This window comes from Tribolium castaneum, chromosome 10 (assembly GCF_031307605.1).
Source record: "Tribolium castaneum strain GA2 chromosome 10, icTriCast1.1, whole genome shotgun sequence".
Taxonomy (NCBI): Eukaryota; Metazoa; Arthropoda; class Insecta; order Coleoptera; family Tenebrionidae; genus Tribolium; species Tribolium castaneum.
The window spans coordinates 7680805-7698677 of NC_087403.1; the positions used below are offsets into that span (position 1 = coordinate 7680805).

Genomic DNA, 17873 nt, shown 5'->3' on the forward strand with positions numbered 1-17873 from the left:
TAATTTATTTAAAAAATAAAAAATTACATTTTTTGTCCATTACTGAAATGAGGAAGTTCCCATTTTATTTAAATTAATATCATTTAAAGTCTTAATAATAATAATGGTAAAAGTAACTGTACTTTTCTTTTAATTACATAAACAAAAATAAAAAAGTTATGATGAGACCATAAGGCCTAACAATTTAATTCAAATTTTCGAGGCTTTTTTATAGGGTACAAATTAAATGCACAGTATATTATTTAAACGACTAGTATTTTTAATCAGTAAAAATAATAAATGCACCCTTTATACCCTTTTTTATACGTGGAGAGATAATGCCGACAAACCACTGTCTTTTTTTATGGCAAATACATGTTTCTTTTTTAGAAACTTGACGATATGTGAAAAACACTTATTTCCAGGTAATCAGATTCCGTTTGTCCATAATGTTCCGTCTTTATATTTATCATAAAAAAATGTATGAAAATTCTAGTAGTAAGGAAAACCTTATACCTCTATTTTTTTATACATATTCTTATAATAAATACCACAACTGCGTAATTTAAAACAAAATTCATGTATTGCTCTAATTCTACTATTACCATTTATTTTTGATATTTGTTCTAAGTGCAGCGGCAAAACATTTATTTCACCAACGTTTGCTTTTATCTACACCTAACGGAAACTTAAAAAATTCGCTTACAAATTTACTCTCACAGATAAAAATTAAAACTACTTAGGGCCTCAATCAACTTTTCAAAACTCGTCCCTTACGTTAGCTGATTTATTAAAAATAACCAAAAAATTTGTAGCAAAATTATTGTTGCTATAATTGTAATTAATTTCTTAAAAATTTTAGTTACAAGACCTAATTGTAATTGGTAAGATTATGATCAAGTGTAATTATTAAAATTTTATTAAATAATTACGTGAACTGGCAACAGCCCTAAAATAAAAAAATCAGCTGAAGTAAGGGAGAAATAATCACTGCTCGTCGCGTTGAAATACCAAAAGTTTGTTAAAAAATGAAAGAACTTTATTAACAAATTAGCTTTGTTATTTATGTGGACATCACTTTAAGAAATGTTGATGCTTACATGTTGTGGAAACCCGATTTAAAATCATGAAGTAATAATAATAATAATAATAATAATAATAATAATATAATAAAATATATATAAAAAAATAGTACAGTGTAACTACAAACAAAAACAGGGTGGTTTTTTAAAAAGGAGCCACTTTTGAAAGTTGTAACACCAACCCCCTTTGTACTACAAACAACCCTTTTAAAATTTTAAATGGCATGCCCCTTATGAAGGTGGCTCGTTTTTTAAAAACCACTCTGTATAATACACAGTACACAATCTTCAGGTACGCTGTAAAAATTCTTCTACTGTATAATAGCTTTTTGAATTAAATTTTTTTTCCGGAACCTCATGTATGACACATCATTCTTTATGTTTTCCGGTATTTTATTAAATATTTTTATTGCCATATTTAAAGGGCTTTCATTGGTTATTGAAAGATGTTGCTGAGGAATGATTAGACTATCTTTTCCTCTAGTAGAGTAGGTGTGTAAAAGTTCTTTCCTGCAGAAGATGTGCCCCACAAGAGTATGACATATGTTAGGAGTGATTGCACTTCACAATAGTAAATATTTTTGAGAACATTAATATTTACTAATGATCTCAAGCATTTAATTAATTTTTTTGTGTGTTCTCTAAATAATGACTCGTCAATGCTTACATTAACAAATGTTGTAGAAATGCTTCTTTGAATTATATTAGAAGCATCTTGGCCAGATTTTTTTTTGTTGGTGTTTTTACATTGCCCTATCCTGAATCTTGGGAACCAAATGACAATCGAGCAATTTTCAATATTTTATTTTGAAACGCTAAAATTTACAAATTTATAAACTATAACATGAATCAAAACTAAAACATGGCAAAACGCTGGAAGTGTGTGTTGAACAAAAGAAAATTCAAATCAACCATCAGACACGATTGATATTGGGGCAGGTACAAACACTATTCAGTATTTTTCACCGTTTGTTTTCTTAGTCACAGGTGGTTGCAATAAATCACAGAATTGTAGAAGAGCTTCCCGCAACGGCCTTGAAACTTGCGTGGATGTGGTCGTTGTACATTCGACTAAAAACGGGTACAACTTTATCAAATGTTCCCATCCTGTACTATCTTCTGAAACAAACTACGTCACAAAGCGACCTGTCTTATCCACGCTGTACCTTTAACGGGCGCCTTTTTCATTGATATGATCAGGGTGGTCACAGCTTTCAACACGAACGAGATCTCCGAAAGCCTGTACCTACAAACATTCACTTCGGTGTTTGAGTGTTTCAACCTACAATTTTACCTCGGCAAAGGACACTTCCCGCTCAGCTTCTCGTCCTCGATGTACTTCTCCAAAACCTCCTGAAACCGCTGCAAGAGCGACGTGACCGCAAGCTGTCCCGCCAAGTCATCACCGTTGACCACCAGCGCCCTGTTATCGCCATCAATTAACGAAAACTGCAGCAAAGTCTCGAAACACGTCTTGGCGAACTCCTCCCGCAGCGTCAACTCCGAATCGCTGTCAGTCTTGACATTCGTCGCGGAATGAATCGAACCCTTGTTCAGCAAAACCACAACTTGCATGATAAAATCTTTCGGTATTTGACTCGAATAGGGCAAGACTTCGGTCCTCAGCAGCTCGATGAGCTGGCAATCGGTCGCTTCGTCGGACACCATCTCGTCCAAGCCTTTATCAGCCGGCGCCGCCATGCTGGGGAACAGGAAATCGTTCAAAGTCGCGGCCAGTTCGGGCCACATTGGGGCGAACTGGTTGCCGTTGGCGCGCGCCACCTTCAGGCCGGTTTTTAACACAGTGATTAGGCTATTAGCCGCCAGTTTCCAAATACTGTTAGAGAAGCAGTTGTATTTTAAAGCTAGAGGTTTATGCAAGGCTGCGATTATCCCATGTAGGATATTCCCGCCGATCACTTCCGGATTTTCGGCCGTTTTTTCGTACAGTTTGACCGTCATAGTCATGGCCTTTTCGCCGAATGGAATATAGTTCATTGTGATCCAATCGGAAACCTTCGCATGTCGGTTGTCCAGTCTGGTCGAGTTCGGCGGCGTGCAGGTAAATCGGGCAAAAATGAGCAACCGCTTGAACAACTCCGGGATCATTTTGCTGTTATTCCTCGCGAGAGCCTCCTTTTGCAGCAACTCCATGGTGTGCAACACGCCGTCGTGTAACGGCGTCAGACTCACGTCTGACGAAGTTGAGATCATGTAAGGAGTCGACTCGCCATAAACCGGGACACTGACCGCGTTAGTCAGCACAGTCCCCAACTGTTTCAAGTCGTCCAAGTTGAAGTTGCTCTTAATATGCTGGAACACGCTGGGGAATATCTGGACCAAAGCCGTCAGAAACGTCTGACTCGGGAAGTAAAAATCATCGGTTTGTTCGCTCTCAAGGGCCGGGATCGTTATCTCCGTCCCGATTTTGACCCAAACCCTCCACGCAATGGCCCAAATCTCCCGATCCTCAATCAGGGCCTTATTATCACTCGGCTGCGTCTTGCTCACGAAGAGAATCTCCTGGAACGACTTAAGTGCGGCGATTGAAACCTCGTTATTTTTACTCAAGGCCGCATTTTCGATGAATTCCAGGAGGATCGACCAGGCACGCGGGAAATCACCCAGGGCTTGCAACAACTGTCGCTTCGTGTTAAACACCCGTGCCACACCCGACAGGGTTAAAACTTGCGTCTCGGCCCATTGTTTCTGCGCCGTGTTGCGCGTATGGTGTATCAGTATGTTGCCCCCAGCGTCAACTTTCTCACTGCTTGCTGAATTCGATAAGTTTCGGACCTTATCGAGGAGAGGGAACAACACCTGCCAGAGAATCGCCTGCCAGGTTGATTGTTTCAAAAGCCCGCCGTGTGCTGAGATTGTTGAAAATAGGGTCTGACCGGCTGATTTGCGCACAGCCGGTCGCGAATCGACGCAAAGTTCGCCGAGACGTGCGTATAGACACATCCAGAGTTTGTCGAAACTTGGCATATTCAAAGTGCCTGGAAAGTCAGGGAGGACGGTAGTGTCCTCGGTCAACGTCTGGCTCAACTTGCCCTGGTTTTGGTGAAAGTAGTCGGAAATGTTCCACTGAAAACATTGAGTTAAAATTGTTTTAAAAAGAACGAACGTTACCATAAGTCCGACTGCGGTTAAAGAAATGTTTAATTCCTGGGTTTGGGAGCCGAATTTGGCAACAGTGTCGACGCATAGTGGCAAACAGCGCCACGGCATCACAGGGAGGAAGTCGGTTATAACCAGCTGGAGGCATTGAAACGCGATCCGTATTAAATTTTCACTGAAAAATAATCATTTGACAAACACTCCTTAACTGATAAGTGTGGCTTTGTTTTAATTGTGTATCTTACGTGCGTTAAGTTAGCCCAACCACTTTGAAAATGCACATACGGCATTCAAATGTGTTCAGAAAGTGCTAAAGAATGCAGCTATTTATTTAAAAAATGCTACGTTAGTTTTATAGATTTTTTGTGTTTTTTTGGTTGGGCTAACTTAACGGTGGCCCAACCATTTTATGTGCTGGACGTTTTGTTTATGCCATTTAAAAGTCCTGTAAAAATGCTGGCAAATGCCGTATTTTAAATAAAAAGTGCTGGGAAAATAACGGAGTTTTTTAAATTTAAATAATGGTTGGGCTAACTTAACGACAGCCAAACCATTCATGTGCTAAACGATTTCTTTATGTCAACTTGAAAAATGCTGGCGAATGCTGGCTGTACTTTAAATAAAAAGTACAGAGAAAAAAAAGTTTTTTTTTTAAATAATGGTTGGGCTAACTTAACGACAGCCCAACCACAGCGACTGCCTTCGGGTTTTTTATGTCAACTAAAAGACCTTAAAAAATTCTGGCGAGTGCTGTACTTAATTCAAAAAGTGCTGAGAAAATAACATTGGTTTTTAATATCGAAAATTGGTGGGTTAACTTCTTAACGGTGGCCGGACAGTCCAATCTTACACCGAGTGGTCTACGATTTATTTATACATATGAAGTAGAACGTTTTCAAAAATACTGGCAAAGGCTATACTGCAAATAAAAAGAGCTGGGAAAACAACAGTTACTTTTAATTCAAAATTTATTAAGCTTAGAAAAGTTTTGAAAATCCACATAGAAACTTTAGAAGGAGCTATACCTCTAGTAAATTCAAAAAACAAGGACAGCATGTTAGTATAGAAAGGCGAAGAAAATATTTTCCCTAAATATACTAACAAAAATGAAGATAAGTTATATTCAGCTGTACCCAAAGAAGCAGACGGCCCTCTTTCTTTGCTAGAGAAAACACATAAAAATTCAAAAGAAGTGGAAACAACAAACGATGATAACGACAAGACAATGAAAGATGAAGAAGATAGAGCAGTTGAAAACTGGAAAGGGGAAGGTGCAACTAAACCTAAACGTCCACGGAGATCTTATCTGGAAAATCAAAAAGAATGGGAATTTATGGAACTTTCGGCACGGACAAAAACAATTCCTGTATCTTTAATTAAAAATGGAAACTGTTCTACATTAAGAACAATCACGATTAATAAAAAAAAAGTTTATGTTTACTAATACGTGTGGATTTGATGCACTTGTTCAAATATTGTCTTCATGTTACTGTGACTGTAGAGAGGGTGTTGTAGATGATAATTTTCTGGCCGAACTTTTGCAGAATTTGGTCAAGGGAAAAATATCTAGACATTTTTACATACTAAGAGCTAAAATTTTGTCTCAAATTTTTGATGAAGTCCTCAGGCTCAATGGTCTAATAGAAATTCCTTGCGTATGTACGCAGTAATTATTAATAGATTAGCTACTAATAATTTCTTAGAATGGTCTAAGAAAAAAATCACGGTTTGCTCTAAGTGTGGTTACAATGAAACCAGAAATTACGCAACATTTATATTAAGTGACAATAATTTAGTAGCTGAGCTTGTTACAAAGACAATGGAGAAAACTTGCTTTTGTCCAAAATGTGACGAAAAATATCTGAACGTGAAATCAAATTTGAATGGAAACTACATATTTATTGACTGGGCATCAGTTTCATTGACCAACACAAACAGAAGTGTTCAGTTATGCCAAATTCCTGCTAATATAGCATTAACCCATAAAAACCTAAACTACAAACTCTAGGGGGTAGTGGAAATTATCGGTGAAGGAATTCTTGCTAGTGATGTAGGCCATTTTATTGCCTATTGTAAAAGGCCAAATGAAAAATGGGAAATATATGACGATCTTCAAGACAAAGTGAACACAAACTGTCCCCCAGAAAAAGTTTTAAGAGGTTGTGCCCTACTTGTTTATTGCTGTTTGTAAAAGTATAATATTTATATTATTTTTTTATTGTTTATTTTATGTTAATATGAAATATTTTTTTAAATAAAGTACTAATTATTGTGTTTTTATTAAGCAATTCCAATTTATGTGAATCTACTTAAAAAAAAATAAACGATATATGATGTATGTACAATTAAGGTTAACAAGTGCTGATACATTTAAGCAAAAATTGTTCCAAAAGTTAAGCTTTTCGATGTTTTTGTAATAATTTTCCAATAAAGAAAGTGAACCAAACAGTCATTCGTTATTCGTGTTTTCTTCCGAATTTAAGAAATCATCACAAAACGAAATGTGAACTGTGCCTCGACAATTTGCGATTTTAATTGTAATACATACCCGTGTTGGTCGCTGACGGCGCCAATTATGCCCAAAACGAGTGGCCATCCGTGCGAGAGCGTTTCTCCCGCTCCGTGCAAAATCTCAAGGACACACTCTAGCTGCCTCTGCCTTACATCCCCATGTGGGACTGACGACAGTTCAAAGAGCGGTCCCAAAAGCAAAGTTTGCAATTTTTGGTTATCTCTCAACGGAACCGTATGTTTATAATGCAAGGCCGACTTGACTAAATACGTTATAGCCTCAACCCCCCATTCTCTCATTCTGATATGAGGATGCCGACAAACTTCCAACAAATGATTGGTTAAAGGCCGCCACAGAACCTCAATTCGTGGCATGTTAACCAAACCGGTTTCGAGTAACTTAGCAACGGCAAACAGCGACGGCTCACGATTCGAGTAGGCTAGTTCCATGGCCTCTTGTGATAGTTTACAGAGAGCGTTGATAAGGTGGTGCAAGGCTACGTCGTCGAGGTACTGGCTCGTTTCAAACAAGCGGCTCAACATTTGCGACAAAACCGGCAAATCGGCCATTACCGAAGTGGTTATAACCGCGTTTGAGTCGGTTGTGAAGCGACCTGCTTTCAAGCTACCGCCGGTTGAGGGCTTTAGGCCCAAAATCCAAACAAGATGTTGCAAAGTTGTCAAAACTAAATGCCAGGAAGTGCCTAAGATGCTCCCGTGACAATGAGCCAAGCTAAGTAAAGCTCGCATTGCCTGTAAATTTTTCGAAGTGAGCATAACTGGGCCTTGCTGCGTCCCAGCAGGCACTGACGACGTCGGGAGGGGCGTCCCGACGGCGACGACTTGTTGTCTATAATCAGCTTCGCCGTAATTTGCAATCGAGTGCAATTCCTGGCCGTCTCGGTGTCCTAAAATCAGCTAAATGTATCCAAAATTTTCCTAGAGAAAAAGCGCAAACCTGTCCGAATGCCGCTCGACACGGTGTTTAAGACAGTGAGGGCGTAATGTGGCGGAAGGGACGATTTGCAAATTGCGGTAATAAACGCATCCCTTGGAGTGTCCAACCCCAATTCGCCGCTCAGCGAAGCGTAAGTTTGCAACGCTTTTAGGATGTTTTCGGTGACTGATTCGTCGGTACTTGCGTCAATCAGTGGCGTTAAAGCTGCGAGTAACCCACACCAACTTGAAATTATCAACTGGGTGTGGAGTTTGCGCTCATCTTCTGTAGGCTCAGGTGGTGGCGGCGGCTCGGCTTCGCCTTGTTGCTGAGGCCCGATTGTGATTTGTAACGAACGAATTATCTCCAAAAGACTGGCATAAGCGATCGAAATGCCATAACCGTCGGGGATTGTAGGCGGCTCAATCTTATCCAACATTTCCAAACTGTCGAAAATTCTAATCAGTTTTTTATTTTGGCAATTACGGAAAAACTACGTAAAAAATATTTTTTTAAAGGAACTTATGCTTTTCATTAAAGTTAAGATAATTCTTGCAGAGAATGTTTCCTATTTCTTCGATGAATATTGTTTTAACTTATTTTCAACTTGTAACATTCACGAATGTAAAATGTTGCATAAATGTACATAATAAATAGTCTATCTATCTCTAAAATGTTTTGCGAAATCGATTGACGTCGAGAAAATCGCAAATTTAATAATACAAACCGACAGTAATAAATCTTTTAGTTTATCAATGTTGTAAAATTTATATCAAGCACTCGTTCTAATGTTTTCTCGACATGGATTCATTAATTGGTTTTAAGCATCAATTAAATTAAAATCGTATAATTAATGTAATTAATAATAATTAATAAATATAATAAAGTCGGTGTACAGAAATCGAGTTAAAATTTAATTCAACATGAAATTAATTCAAAGTAAGTTACCATGTACTTTGTATTGATAAAAATCAAATTAGTCGCGAATTAAAAATTAATTGCAATTAAAAGTTCCGTAAACCGCCGTAATTAATGAAATATAACGTTATCGCGTAAAGTGTGTAAAGAATAATTTGATGTTTCATCTTTCTAACGAAAATATAATTTTAATTAATTTAAAACTTAACTTTAAATTTATTAATTTAATTTTTAATTTTAATACTTTATCTACAAAAATTATTCTGAGGTAATATCAAATTGAGAAGATAATGAATTTGTTAAAGAGCATTGCTCATTAGGTAACTATAATAAAATAAATAAATAATAAAAGTCATTAAAACTGTTCTTAATTAATTTTTGGTTAATTTAACATTCGTTCATTCAAAAAATGACAACTAAATTCAAAGTTTAATTCGTCTTCAGTACATCGACCCTTTTAATGGCAACACATCTAAACAAATAATTACGTTGTTTTTTCGTAAAAATTGAAAAACAAATTATTATTATTTAGTTAGAAAAGTAAAACCTTACTTTACTTAAAAAGCGAAAACATTAAATAATTTCTCACCTATTTACCTAATACAGTTTTAATCAATTTACATTTATTAATTTACACGGTTGATTTTACAAAAGTAAAACCACGAAATCGTGCTTCCGAGCAGATGAAACCTCCAGAGAAATGTTTATTGACGTTTATTGATTTACTGCTGCAGTTGAGTTCAACTTCTACCTAGCCGGCCGCTTTTATAGTGTAACATTCTTTATGATGGTGACTGTACATGGTATACCAGCGAGTTTGAAAAAACAGTTAAATAAGTGAAAAATAAATATTTCTTTTTACGAAAGCCGTAGATACTAACTAATATACAGGTTGTTTCAGAAATGAGCTACAATACAAACTTATATTTTTTCAAATAGAACGCCCTAAATTTAATTGCATTTTTGGTCGTAGTTTTTAATGCTGATGATTTTGATGTAAGATTGCATTGTTCAATTCCGCTTAGATTTTAAAATAATTTGATTTTTTGTTCAAACTTAAATGTGTACCAATTGTCTAGTGCACTGCAATTACGAAAGTAATTAAATAAATTAAAATAAATAAAATAAAATAAATTGTCCACCTAAAAACATAAAGATTCAAATACCTAAAGTTTATAACTAAAAGATTTTTGACTTAATTTGGTAATTTTTTCGTTCTAGTTTGATAAAAACAAGAAGAAAAACTTAATTTTTTATCTAAAAACGTGTTTAAATCCTCAGAATTTGTAAAATAATGCCATTTTCGACATAATTCTGTAATTTATTGGCTTACATTTTTAAAAATGTTGCGCAATAATTGAGTTTTTGCTGAATAAACGCTTAGAAAAGATAGATTTTTGGTCATTTCTGACCAAATTTGGTAATTTTTTCGTTCTAGTTTAATGAAAGCAGGAAGAAAAACTTCATTTTTTGTCTAAAAACCAGTTCAAACCAGTTCGGTCGTTTTTCGTTCTAGTTTAATGAAACAGGAGAAGAAAAACTTGATTTTTTATCTAAAGACGTGTTTAAATCTTCAGAAAATAATTTTATTTATGACATAACATAACGCTTTTAAAAGGTAAATTTTTGGTCATTTTCGAACAAACTTAGTGATTTTTTCGTTTTAGTTTAATAAAAACATGAAGAAAAACTTTATTTTAGGTCTAAAAACGTGTTTAAATCCTAGAACTTGCAAAAAGTATGTCATGTTTGACATAACTCTGTGACTTATTGACATACTTTTTAAGAAATTTTGCGCAATAATTTAGTTTTTGCTAAATAAACGTTTAGAAAAGGTAAATTTTTGGTCATTTTCGATCAAATTTGGTAATTTTTTCGTTCTAGTGTAATAAAAACAGGATGAAAAATCTTGATTTTTGGTCTAAAAACATGTTTAAATCCTAAAAACTTGCGCAAATAATGTCATTTTTGTCATAATTCTGTGATTTATTGGCATACTTTTCAAGAAATTTTGTGCTATAATTGTGTTTTTGCTGAATAAACGTTCAGAAAAGGTAAGTTTAGTCATTTAGTAAATTTTTCGTTCTAATTTAATAAAAACAGAATGAAAATATAGATTTTTGGTCTCAAAATGTGTTTAAATCCTCAGAACTCGCAAAGAAAATATAAATTTTTGGTCATTAAAAATGAAAAATTATAATATAATTGTAATTATAATAGTAATTATTTATAATATAATTTAATTATGTATAATTATTTGACATAAATTGATTTCAGCAACAATACACATTATTCATGAGGATTGTTGTTTCCATAGTAAACTATTACATATAATATAACCATAGTAATTCTACCATTTATTGGAGTTTATACAAGCATTTAAATATTTGCCATAAATATTATTTTTTTTAGTTATTTCACTGTAATAAATGACGAATAATGGGCCAAGATTAACACTAAAGTTATTATTAGCTGAAACTTTCACTCTCCAACTACTGAAACAAAAACTAATAATTTTTTTAATGTTTAAAGTTAAATATCTTTAGATTAATTAGAAGGAACAGTTAACTGTTAATGTTCTTAGGCAGATAATTTAAAAGTCTTTTAGATGTAAAAATAAAAAATAGGGTGCTTCATCTAAAACTTACGGCAAACTTCATCATTTTTTTATCTACTTGATTGCTGTGAGTTAAAAAAATATTTCCTTAAAGTTTGAACATTATTGGTAAAATCCTATTTTACTAGTATTCTTAGTTTCTATGTAATAACAAAATCAAACTGTTTTAAAAACTAAGCAAAATCGAGCAATAACAACTCAAGTTAAAAAATAGTTATGTTATTTTATTACAACTTACTAAATAGATTTAGTTTGTCCTGTTGGAAAAGTGGTCACAATTGGCAGCCAAACTCCGCGCATCAGAAAACCAGGCTGGGGGGAAACCCCCGGACCGGCCGGTAAACCCCCCAGAAACACCGGAGGTTGGCCTTGTGTTATAGTCACTAAAATCAAACATTAAAAAATAAATTACAAACAAGTGTTTCATACTCGTCGTCATTTGTAACTGTGCATTTACAAACAGTGACTGGACGTAAGCCCCTAACGAATTGACAATATCTTGAAAAATACTAGTGGTGTGTTTGTTGAGATCATAACATTTACAAAACGAATTCAAAAGTTCGGGTTGAATGGTCATTTTGTGCAACACTTCCAAGGCGAGTGATCGCTGCCACGTGGGCTTATCAGGGTCCAAAAATTTCACAATCAGAGATAAGAATATTTCGCATTCAGTCACCTGAAACCCAATATGTTACTATGCCCACTTGGGTGTCTGTCCTTACCAGAAGACTGTGGTACTTCTGGATCAAAATAGACACAACCCGTAACAGTCTCATGCTTATCGGAAAATAGGGCTTCTCAAAAGGGGTTGCTTGCTGCACGTTCGACGGCATGGTGCTCCTGTACTTAATATTGGGCGAAAATAGCTTGATGACAAGAGCACAGACCCGCTCCTTCAGGAGAAAACTGAACTCGGCGTTTTTGTAGAAAACGACCGAAAATTGGGTCAAAACCGACTCAAGCAACTCCAAGCCGAAAGTTCGCGTCATTTCAGTCATGCCGATCAGCCAGTAGGGTTGATCGGCGTTTACTAATTGGACCAAGTCCTGAAATAACAAATACGCATCGGCGGCACATGGGGGCAGCCCTTTCGGGGGAGTACCGCTTGGTACTTTGAAGTCTTCCATGTTGATTTGTTTCTGCACTGGAGCAGTATCATTTTTTGATAAGAGTTCGTCCTCTGCAACCACTCGTTCGAACACGAGAGACACCAACTGTCTAACTGTGGCCCCAGCTGTGTTAATCGTCGTCGAATTTTTGGCAAAATGCAAGCGGAAACACAAAACCAGGGTCTGAAATTATTTCGTTAATTAAAAAAATTGTATTGCACACATCAGAAAAGTCTAGGAATATTAGTAATTTACTATTTTTTTTATTAATGATGTAATAAATGAAATTTTTATGTAAATTTTGAAAAATTCTATGAAAATGCTGCCAGTGCCTCCCAGAAAACTTATCAAGCAGTCTAGTGCAAATATAAAACCTATTACAAATTGTATAGTTCTACATAGCTTGAATGAATATAAAGTTCTAAAACTTTTTGGTTACTTAAAAAATAACAACTACTATGGCGTAGATAAAATTCCAACATTTTTAATTAAAATAGTTGCTGATTATCATCAGTTCGTTTAATGAAGGTGTTTTCCTCGAAGCACTAAAAATATCAAAAATAATTCCTATATTAAAAAACAACGACAACCAAGAAGTATGTAACTACCGACTTATAACTCTTACACCAGCTTACTCAAAAATCTTCCAATAAGCGATGTTAGTTAGAATAAACAGATCAATACAACTATTAAATAAAAATCAACAAGGATTTAGAACTAACTGCTCCACAGAGTTGGCACAACCTGTATATTATCTGCGTGCTTTAACTAAAAGTCGACTATTTGCTAAAGCTACAAGGTATTTTAAGTTTTTCTGTTGCTAATTAATATCGGAAAATATCCATATCATTCGCAGTGATTTCTCAAATGTTGGTCAGTATTGTAACTCTTCCACCAGCTTACTCAAAAATCTTCGAATAAACGATGTTAGTTGGAATAAACAAATCAATACAACTATTAAATAAAAATCAACATGGATTTAGAACTAACTGCTCCACAGAGTCTGCTATACGTACATTCTATACCAACCTAATGTCATACAGGGTAACTTTTTTGCTATTTAAATACTGCGATGCTGCTTTCAGTGTCCGATAGATCGACTTAAAATCCACAAACTAAATATACTTTTTTTATACACAGAGTGTTGTATACAGGGGGTGAACCAAAGTCATACTTTTTTAAATGGAACACCCTATATATTTTCACATAATTAGATTCTACATTCTATTTAATAAAGTATTATGAGTCTATCTTTTTTTGTTTCGGAATTGTTCAACTTTTCGTTATAAAAAAAATCAATTTTTGAAAAATCAGTGCGAAGTCGCCTATGAATATTTTTCGGCCAATTTGCAACAGGAAAATTCAGAATACCTTATAGTTTTAGGAAAAAGTCGATTTTTATTGAAACACGAATAATGTACAGGGTGGACCAAAACGCAAAAAGTTGAATAACTATTTTTTTTAATAGAACACCATGTACATATTTCCTTACACGTATCGATAGCATTTTTCATAAGCTTTCTAATGATATGCGGTTTGTAGATATAGCAAATTTACAATATTTCTTAGAGTGTTTAAAAAAATAAAAAGTCATTTTTTATTTATTTTATTAATAATTCTTGATGAGTGAAAGTCTTTTATGTATCAGGTAATAAATAGATTACTAATGTAATTAGTCACACTAATACATATCAAAAAATTAATTACCATTTGACTGGCAGATTCTAGGCTAACAAATATTCTTATATTACAATAAATATTTTTAAAAAATCTCGAAAAATATTTTAAATCTGCTATGCAAAGCCCATATCATTAGAAAGCTTATCAAAAATGGTATCGATACATAAAAAAATAAAATTCATGCAGTTCCATTTGAAAAAAACGAGTTATTCAACTTTTTGCGTTTTGGCACACCCTGTATATTATCTGCGTGCCTTAACTAAAAGTCGACTATCTGCTAAAACTACAAGTATTATTCTAAGTTACTAATAGTTATTAATTTAAGTTATTATTCTAAGTTTTTCTGTTGCTAATTTATCGGAAAATATCCATATCATTCGCAGTGATTTCTCAAATGTTGGTCATTATTATAACGAAAAGTTGAATAATCCCGAAACAAAAAGAGATAGACCCATAATAGTTTATATAAAGTTACATTACGCACCCCTGTACATTAATGAAAGTGAACACCCCGTTGGTGTTTTGTGTGATTTATCACAAGCTTTCGATTCCGTTGACTTCGACATTATGCTAGATAAATTAAATCAATATGTAATTCGTGGCGTAGTAAACAAATGGTTTGCTTTAGATCTAAAAAGCAGGTGGCAGTTCGTTGAAATATCACAGTTAGATCAGGACAACCAAAAAATCGTTTAACAGGAACCATTTTTGACCCTACGTTGTTCTAACTCTATATTAATGATCTTTTTGACTTTCTTAAAAATCATATGATAGTTATGTACGCAGACGACACGTCTGCTCTAGTTACAGGGAAAAGCCATACAGAAATCCAATCCAATTTGTCTACCTTACTTGGAGAAACGTCAACCTGGTTTACCTCAAGCAAGTTATTACTAAACAAATCAAATATGTAACTCCTAAAATTTCACTCAAAACAACTAAAATTCAAACTGAATATAACAGTTGAAAATGATAAGGATATTGATTAGGTGACATTAGGTCCTTATTAACTCCCCTGGTTTGCACATTCAAGATACACGGACAACATACAATAAAAAAACTAAGAAAAATTTCCTCCCAAATTGGACAACTAAATCAAATCCTCAATAAAAGTCAGCTAAAATCTCTCTACTTCGCTAAAGTTTAGTCCTTATGGAATCTGCTCCTGGGGATCCATTTTATGCTGTTCTCAAAGACAAAAAAATACGTCGTATCGAAGATGTGCCACAAACCCAGTCTTCTAGGGAGTTATTAAAAAAACTGCATATTCTAACTGCACTAAGCATCTACATTTTCTTAGTCAGAAAAACTGTATCAAAAAAACAATTCGGTACACGAACACAACACAGGAATAAACTGTAACATTCAACAACAAAATGCAACAATAATATTTTTAAAAAGTCACCTGTGTATAATGTTATCAACATTTACTTTTTTTTAATTTGAAGACTGCTTCATAACAACTGTTTTTATTCAGTGGATGAATTTTTATGTTAATTTCTTTGTGTTAAATTTTTGAGCTTGTCTTATACGCATAACATATGTATCCTTAGGTGGAAATAAATAGTTGTTAATATTAAAATTAAAACTATGTTGTTTCTAACTTGATTTTGTGTGACGTTTTTACAAAAAAAAGAAAAAACTTAAAATAATATTTTTTATTATTTCATTCATATATTTTAATTATTTTTTTTGCCTCGATAACATCATAACAATTTTTTATGACAATTTCTTCATTAGTGTTATAGATCCGGATTTATCAGATCATAAAGAAGTAGTCACATCCTTAAATAAAACAGATATTACATCAGAACTAATAACAATTACAACAAAATCGATACATTTTCAGGGATTTGGTGACCTTCATAATGCACTTGCAGTTGCGAATTGCCACTTTATTGATTCAAGAAATATCAATATCAATTCTAGAAATTTTTGTTTACAATTTTAAAAATATTTTCCCATTCAAAAGCAGGACAATTATCAACAAGAATGTTAAACTAAAATGCTTTTAAAAATAAACCAAGTAAAGACATTTATGATACCAAGATTACATTAATAAAACGTGTTCTTGATGTGATAATTTTCTCCTTAAATTAAATAATACCGTTACATAACAGATGGATTAAAACAATTTTCGACCAGTTTCGATTTTGCCAACGTTTTCGAAAATCTTAGAAACCAGCTTAAAAAAACAAATTAATAATTTTCTGGCTAATAACAAACTTATTTAAGGATTCTTTAGTTAAAGAGCTGTCTGCCTTAAGCAGGAATTGTGCCAAACACAGGAAAAAGCTGTGTATGGTTTGCAAATTTGGCCCTATGTTTAACTGAACGTAGAACAAAAAGTAATATAAAATTTGAAAACACAAAAAACATAAAATTCTTAGGCGTGTTAAGTCATGTTAAGCAACATAAAATATCAAAAAATATTTTTTTGTTACGATACTTAGAAAATATTTTTCTTAGTCTTACAAACTGCATTTCATGCTTTAATAATGTCATATGCCTCCTACGCTATTATGTCGGGGACATGCTTCTTCAGCTAGTCAAATTTTTCGTCTACAATGAAAAGTATTAAGAATAATTAATAGAAATAATGATCAAAATTTTAAGAATTCAATATTTTAACACTACGTAGTTTGTATATCTTTAATTGTCTTCTTTATATTAAAAAAATGAGCACAAATATGAGATTGTAAACAGTTCACATAATCATAACACCTGAAAAAAAATGTGAAAAAAATGTTATTGAATTTACTAGATAAATAGAAGCAGAGATTGTTAAGTTACTACGGCCCGTTTTTTAACTACAGACTTTAAAAAAAATTTTGATAACACTTATGATGTGTTTATTGCTGCTGTTTTAATATCTGAACAGATGATTGTAATTTCTTTATGTGTACGTAAACCTTGACGTGTCCTATAAACTAATGTAAATTTTACATTACTATTATTAATTGTAACAACGGCAAACAAAATCATTTTTATAGAATCTTTAAAATGTACACAAATAAATAATTTCAACCCTGACATTAAAAAACAATACTAATATCCCTAACATTTCTGGTGTGTTTATTTTAATAATTACCCTTGCTAGCGTGTCCCCATGTACTACCGTGTTCGTCGTCAGTAGCAAAGTGACCGACTGGAGAATTTTAACTTCTTCAATCCCTGATTCCATCAAAGTCCATAAAGTGTCAGTGATGTAAAGCGCGCCTTTTTGATCAATCAGCTGGTGTGTTATTAATTTTTGTATGATTTGTAAGCAACCCTGCAATTTGTGTTTTAACAAACGGGTCAATGTTGCCCTTTAAACCTACTTTAATCAATTTAACATCTTTAGTTTCGCAACCCTGTGACAAGGGGTAAATAATTTGGTTGATAACGTAGTAAATGGAAGTCTGAGGGGTTGAAACCGCTGCTTTGAGTTTAACAATCGCCTCCTCACATGACTGCAATTAACTGGAGGTAATAAACAAATTCATGATCACAATCCATGTCACCTCTTTTATAACCGGATACTTCTTCTTAGATTCCGAGGCCAGGTTCTTGAAATCGGTTTGTAACGACTCGATAAATGCCGCTGATACTTCCACATTGTGCACACCATTCTCAAACGCCATAATTTTCGAAAATTAGTCGAATAAATGAAAATCCTTTGAAAACATTAAGCTGAGCTGGCACTTGTCATTTGTCACTGTCACTTCGAATTGTTCATTCGCCGGGTGAGTTTCACCACATGGTTTTCACCAGCAATTCACTCTAGTTTTATTTAATTTCACTTATTGCCATTGCGACATTATTTATAATTATTTGACTAATTACAAAACATTCGACCTGCAACACCGACTAGCCGACTGACACTTGACATGCGGCATGCGGACGAAACTCTCCCTACCCACTTGTGCAAATGAACG

At 34.0% G+C, this 17873-nt stretch overlaps 1 protein-coding gene across 2 annotated transcripts; it reads right to left on the reverse strand.

Annotated features, from left to right (window-relative positions):
• Positions 1–1849: 1849 nt before the first annotated feature.
• mon2 (monensin sensitivity 2) lies at positions 1850–17845 on the reverse strand. 2 transcript variants are annotated; one of them, XM_008202502.3, is made up of 12 exons: positions 17460–17845; positions 17277–17408; positions 17045–17227; positions 11887–12456; positions 11594–11840; positions 11403–11547; positions 7651–8075; positions 6730–7600; positions 4194–4356; positions 2356–4148; positions 2228–2307; positions 1850–2177 (listed from the first exon to the last, which is right to left on the reverse strand). In XM_008202502.3, exons 1-12 carry the CDS (start codon positions 17577–17579, stop codon positions 2014–2016), a joined length of 4893 nt encoding a protein of 1630 aa, XP_008200724.2. In that variant the 5' UTR covers positions 17580–17845; the 3' UTR covers positions 1850–2013. The 2 variants fall into 2 exon arrangements, with proteins under 2 accessions (XP_008200724.2, XP_008200722.2); XM_008202500.3 differs by having other exon boundaries at positions 1850–2180.
• Positions 17846–17873: the final 28 nt, after the last annotated feature.